The sequence below is a fragment of the Episyrphus balteatus genome, chromosome 3 (genome assembly GCF_945859705.1).
Source record: "Episyrphus balteatus chromosome 3, idEpiBalt1.1, whole genome shotgun sequence".
NCBI classification, from domain to species: domain Eukaryota; kingdom Metazoa; phylum Arthropoda; class Insecta; order Diptera; family Syrphidae; genus Episyrphus; species Episyrphus balteatus.
In genome coordinates, this window is record NC_079136.1 from 64,530,999 (window position 1) to 64,537,482 (window position 6,484).

The window sequence follows — 6,484 nt, forward strand, 5'->3', positions numbered from 1 at the left end:
TTATGAAGTCTCGTTTTCTATTCCGAATGTAACTTTTTACAAAATTTAATCAAATTTTTCAAAGTCCTTACGTGACTGAATCCATAAGCCACTGAAGAGTGGATGAAGCCATGTGTGATATTAAATTCGAACAATCCGGTTCCGTTCCGATATAAAACAGTGTCCCTTAATTTTGCCCTTCCATCTCCGATCCATAGTAGCTTGATCAGGCTGCATTCAAAGGTTTACAAAGTTATAATTTTCCTTTGTAAACAAGTGATAATAATATTTGTATAAAAAAAATGCACGTGTTAGTTTTTAGTGGAACTCTAGAAATTATATATAGTTTTGAAAAAATGGCTAATTAAATTCATCATCAAATTAGTACCCATTTAATTTCATTTCAAATTGAAATATAAACAATGCACATCGAAGATAAATTGTTTTAAACAGCTCTTTTAAAAATTAACAAATCTAGTTTGTTACTTTGTGCATGAAATTTATGTCTAAAAAAATTGCCCTAGTTAAGAGGCGACCAAAATAAAACACACGATAATTCTTTTAAACTGTTTAATGGGATTGATTCTATTTAAGATTAATTAATAATAACACCTAATTAATTCATTAGATCCAAAAAGTACGTGATAACTGTAATAAAATGCCCCTAATTAGACTTAAATGATTGATAAGTAATTGCATATATAAATAAGAAGACCTCATTGAAGCCGGCAACAGAAGCCGTCAAAATGTGTCGGCCATCTATTCTACTTAACAGTTTTGCATTATGCATCTGGTCTGTTGCAGTATATTGTGTTCAGGTAAGAAATAAATTGAAATTATACTTATTTAAAGTTAAACCATTCAAATTTCATGCTTTAAGGATTGGGAATATGTTTTACTGCGTGTTGAATCAAACACTACAAATGCTGATCTTGTCAAATTTGATCTACGCCCAATGCGAGTCAGTCAAGGAGTTTACGCATGCAATGGAACCATTCTTGCTGGCAAAGACTTTGATAACAGTTATTCGGTGAATTAAAATATCTTATAAATGACAGTTTTTTAAAAATAAATAATTTTTAGGTTGATTTTAAATTATACCGAAGTGCATCGGGAAATAATGATTTCAAAGCGACTCCTTTCGGACTTCCAACAACAACTTTTTACAAATTCATGAATTCGATTTATATTAAAATGTTGCAAGAAGATTTGAAAGACTGCACCAATGTTCCTCAGTATAAAGGTGAATTCGAGGGACCTATGCTTGCAGGCCTTTATACATACAACAAGTGTGTAATATCAACTGATGGAATGCCAGGACACGGTCAACCTGGAGTTTATAGGGCAACTGGTCACTTTTTTGGCGATGATGTTGACGTGTGGATTTCTGTTTTCTTGGAAGTTTTCACTAAAGCAGTGATATAAAAAAAAGAACAAAAGCTTTAATACATAATATAAAAATAATAAAATTTGCACTTGGGTCCTTTAAAGCTTTAAAAACTGGATGTGTATTATTTTCTTTCTTGTGACATGAATTTATGGAGTTGACTATATTATGGCTAGATTTGCATGATGAAGAGCTCTTTGAAGATCTCCCTTAAAGTTTCCAATGGGGTTTAAGCCAGGGGACTGGGCCATAACTTTAACCCCATTGAGACGAAACCACTATTTTGTCTTCGGAGCTTCGGACTATTGTGTTTCGGGCCATTTTTTTGCTGGAAGACCCATTTTAGAGGCATTTCTTCTTAGTAACATAGCATTTTTCAAGATGTCGACATGAACATTTCGGTCCATAATCCCATCGATTTTGAATATTGAGCATATACTCTGTAATACGAAAAAAGTGTTTGGAGGTTTTCGTTGTATATTGTAGTAGGTATTCGATTTTCGGAGGACGTCTGCCAGTGCCACCATACAGAACAATTTTCGACTTATCCGCCCATAAAATATTTTGCCATTTTTCCACAGAAAAGGAAGCAAGTTTTCTAGCGACCTGCAAACGTTTTTTCTTATGATTGTTTGTAAGTAAAGGCGTTTTTCTTGGGCTACGTGCTGGTAATTTTGCTTCCTATAGCCTTTTTCGGTCATATTATTCACTTCCAAAATTTTGATTTGCCTGATTTGTACAGCTGATTTTTTTGGATCCAGTTTGGCTGACCTCACAATCTTTCTATCATCCTGGTATTTTGTTTCATGCACTTAAATTAGATAACTTTTTGATAAACTTGACACGTAGCAAAAATTCAGTTTTTTTCTCAAGGAAGTATATCTAAAATGAAATAAAGTTATAAACACGAAGAAGAGTCTAGAGTCTTGACTGATATAAGGCATGCATTAGTTGCAGAGAGATTACGGAAATCAAGAATAACTGAGCTCTGTTGGTGGAAAAATGAAGGATCTTCTTAAACTAATCTTGTGCTATTCCATGAGTTTTTTTCTGTTATTTGTACTTTTAGTCCGGTCAAAAATGTTTAAACGCAGAAATAATTATGGCATAAACCTGACAATTTAAACATTGCATTGAAAGCGTTGAAACATATCGTAAAAATGCCAAAAGTCCCCAAAAATCCCATGTATGCATACAAAGTTATCAGAGGTGCAATGTCAAAAACGTAGGTTTTTTATATAACTTTGAAACGGGAAGCTAGGTTTTGTATTTCCCTAAAAAAAAAGTAATAACAATGCAGTACTCACTCGAGCTTAAAATAGGGTTACCAGATGTATTTTGAAGAAACTAGTAATCGAGATGTAAAATCCCGGACTTTCCCGGACAAATAAGGACACAAAAAAGAGTACAAAACTAGGACAAAAGGAATGCATAGTTTTATAAAAACAAAAAAAAAACGGAACAATCTTTTCAAAATTTAACTAAAAATCACATCTTTAACCCTTGTTCCCGTAGCATTTTTTTCTTATTTTTTCACAAAAAAAAAATAAAAGTAAAAATTTTAGCTAATTTTACAAAAGTTGGAATGTAGTTACAGTAAAAAAAAAATTTAAAATTCCATTAAAATCCAATTGCTGAAAATTTTAAACGATTTAGAGCCAATTTTTCAATCTTCTGATAGAAGGTCAGTTAACTGTTCGACGAATAAAAATATTAGGCTCATAAACAATCAGATAAAAACATTGAATTTTTCAATCAAGAATATTTTATTCAAAAATATTTAAAATTAAACGTCATTTTTATTCATGATTGTTTTTGTTTTCTTGTGTTCCACTGTATTTTTTTTAAAAATTCTTTCAAAACAGCTTTGACAACTGACACAATATTTTTGTTGAGTTTATTCCTTAGAATAATTTTTATTCGTCTCTGATAGAAGCAGATAGTTTTATTCTAAGGAATAAGCTATATCTGCTTGTTGAAAAATTGATTTTTTCTCTATTTTTTCTAAATGACTGTTTAACTGACTATTGAAAAATTGGCCCTTAGTTAAATGCTAATAGAATTTTTAGTAAATTACTATTTAAGTTAAGAAATGGTCTTTTTGACTTAGCAACTTACTTAAGCGGCCTTATATTTTTCTTAAACGTTTAAAATTTTGCTACTTGAGTCTTACAATAAGGTACCTACTGTAATAAATAATAAAATTTAAATAAATTATTAAAATAAATTTTTGTTGGTCAGAGAATTCACTAACCAGTACCTCATACGCACATTTTTGAGTTTTGATTATATTGGAACAGAACACAAAAAAGAATTGAGCAGATAATAGACCAAAATAAAAACGCCTCGCTTTTAATTAACTCGATTCGTTTTTTAAATAAGGAATGAATTAAGAGTAGCATACAAAAAGTGAGATTTTTAAAGGCTTCAAAAGAGTACAATCCCGGACAATTGATAGAAACTATCATGGACGTCCCCCACAAAGCCAAAAAAGAGTACATGTCCGGGAAAACCCGGACGCATGGCAACCCTACTTAAAACTAAAATATAGGTATGATAAGCCCTTTTATAGGTTAAAATCAAATGAACTTATTTATCACTGCGTAGTTTAAAACATGTTTTCTTTTTTACAAACTTGTAAATGGAATTGATTCTAGTTAAGATTAATTTATTAGGTAATAAATCAAAATTAATTCATGACATTCAAAAAATTCGTTATAAAATGACTGTTATGTAAAAGCCTAACAAGATTTAAATAAGTATGATAAGTGATTGCATATAAATCAGAAGACCTCACTGCTCACTGTAGTTGGTAACAGAAGCTTTTAAAATGTATCGAGGTCTGCAATTTATACTATTCAACTATTTTGTATTATGTATCTGGTCTGTAAAAGTTAACAGTCATAAAACGGTAAAACATTAATAAAAAATATAGGTATATTAAGTTATTTCTTTAAAATTTCATTCTTAAGGATTGGGAATATGTTTTACTGCGTTTTGAATCTAACTCTACAAATCCTGATATTGCCAATTTTAATGTACGTACACTACGAGTAAGTCGAGGACTTTACGCTATCAATGGAACCTTATTTGTTGGTAAAGACCTGGACAATACATATTCGGTGAATATCTCAAATTTTGAGATTTTTAGATTTAAATATAAAATAAATTATATTTATAGGTTGATTTCAGAGTATACCGAAGTGCATCGGGAAATAGTGATTTCAAAGCAACTGCTTACGAAATTCCAACAACAACTTTTTACAAATTTATGACTTCGTTTTATGTTAAAATGGTGCAGAAAGATTTGCAAAATTGCTCCAATCTACCTCAGCATAAAGATGAATTCGAGGGACCTTTGACTGCAGGCGTTTATGAATGTAAGAAGTGCATAGTAACAAATGATCGAATGCCAGGACACGCTCAACCAGGATTGTATAAGTCAGTTATTCACTTATTCGGCGATGATATTGAGCTGTGGCTTTCTTTATATTTTGAAGTTAGTACCAAATCATTTATTTAAGAAAAAAAAAAAAAAAAACATAGAATATAATAAAAAAAATTGCACTTGGGTCCTTTAACGCTATAAAAACAGGATGTGTGTGTATCATTTTCTTTCTTTTGACAGGAGTTTCTTCCTTTTTTTTTAATTATTTTTAATTATTGGATAAACATGTTGTGTTCTTTGTTTCGTTTTCTAAAATAAATAGGAGTCCTTACTTTTTGTCACTTATATTTGACTTTTGCTGATCCTAGTCAGAGATACCCAGAAGGTGATCAGAAACTTTCAAACGTTTTACCCCCCCTCCCCCCCCCCCCCCCCCCTATCTTACAACTAAAAAACTTATATATCACTTAAAAAACCAACACGGAATACCATCAATATTATTTAGATATAAATGTAAGCAACTCAAATGCAAACAAGTTTTTCACAATATACATGCATTAAGAAAACCTATGGTAAAACATGAAAATATCGAACAAGTAGATATTAAAAGCACAAATAATGTTAATAATAAAAATGATCCCATAATTTTCGAAAACATATGTGAAATTTCTGAAATAGAAGTTGAGGATCCACTAGAAAATCTGAAATCTTACTGAAATTATGGGCAGTACTGTTCGAAATAATAAGGAATCTATTTAAATGCATGTGAAAATCTGGTTTAAATCATATGGAAAGTTTTTAAAAATTTAAACTTTCAATAAAATTTCCGTTGAATTTCAATAAGAAGTCCTACTGAAAATTACGTGAAATCATCTTGTACAATTCATGATAATTTTAATAAGATTTTCTAAGGTATCCGTTTCGGATGTAAACCATAGAGAAATATAATTGTTTTTGTTCTATTTTATGTGGTCTTGTTTTCTATGTGTATCTTTAAAGGCATCTTAAAATGGGTTGATTCTCAACTCAAAAAATATACAAATACCTATGTACCTTGTAATATCGAGAAAAGAACTAGACTGACTTATCATACTTTTCTTCCAAAAACTAAACGAAAACGCTTTAGAACACTTTTACTATTACCATTTGCCATGCTTCTCATGTCTTACTCGTACATCCAAAAGACATTTAAAACCAAGTCAATTATGGTAGGATGTAGACCGGAAAACCTGTTGTTTTTTAAACCACCAAAAGCTATATTTCACGTAAAAATAAAATTCTTTAGCTCGGTCTAAAACTAAAATAGAAACTAAGCCTTTTTATAGATCAAAATTGATCCAATTTATTTATCACTGTTTAGTTTAAATCATGTTTTCTTTTTTCCAAACTTGTTAATAAAATTGATTGAAGTTAAGATTAATTTATTAGGTAATAAAACAAAATTCATTCATGACATACAAAATATTCGTGATAACTGTTATGTAAAAGCCTAATTAGATTAAAATAAGTATGATAAGTAATTGCATATAAATCAGAAGACCTCACTGTAGTCGGCAACAGAAGCTTTTAAAATGAGTCGAAGTCGGCCATTTATTCTACTTAACTTTTTTTTATTATGTATCTGGTTTGTAACAGTGAATAGTACTATTACGGTAAAACATACAAATTAAAAATATTTCTAAAGTTATTTCTACAACATTTCATACTTTAAGGATTGGGAATATGTTTTA

At 30.3% G+C, this 6,484-nt stretch overlaps 2 protein-coding genes across 2 annotated transcripts; both read left to right on the top strand.

The window, feature by feature from the left end:
- Positions 1 to 363: 363 nt before the first annotated feature.
- On the top strand, positions 364 to 1,852 carry LOC129915822 (uncharacterized). The gene is made up of 3 exons (XM_055995511.1): positions 364 to 797; positions 860 to 1,009; positions 1,063 to 1,852. The coding sequence occupies exons 1-3, from the start codon at positions 726 to 728 to the stop codon at positions 1,402 to 1,404; spliced, it is 564 nt and encodes a 187-aa protein (XP_055851486.1). The 5' UTR covers positions 364 to 725; the 3' UTR covers positions 1,405 to 1,852.
- A 2,344-nt stretch (positions 1,853 to 4,196) lies between these two features.
- LOC129915043 (uncharacterized) lies at positions 4,197 to 4,889 on the top strand. Its single transcript, XM_055994498.1, has 3 exons — positions 4,197 to 4,277; positions 4,339 to 4,488; positions 4,548 to 4,889. Exons 1-3 carry the CDS (start codon positions 4,197 to 4,199, stop codon positions 4,887 to 4,889), a joined length of 573 nt encoding a protein of 190 aa, XP_055850473.1.
- The last annotated feature ends 1,595 nt before the right edge of the window (positions 4,890 to 6,484 follow it).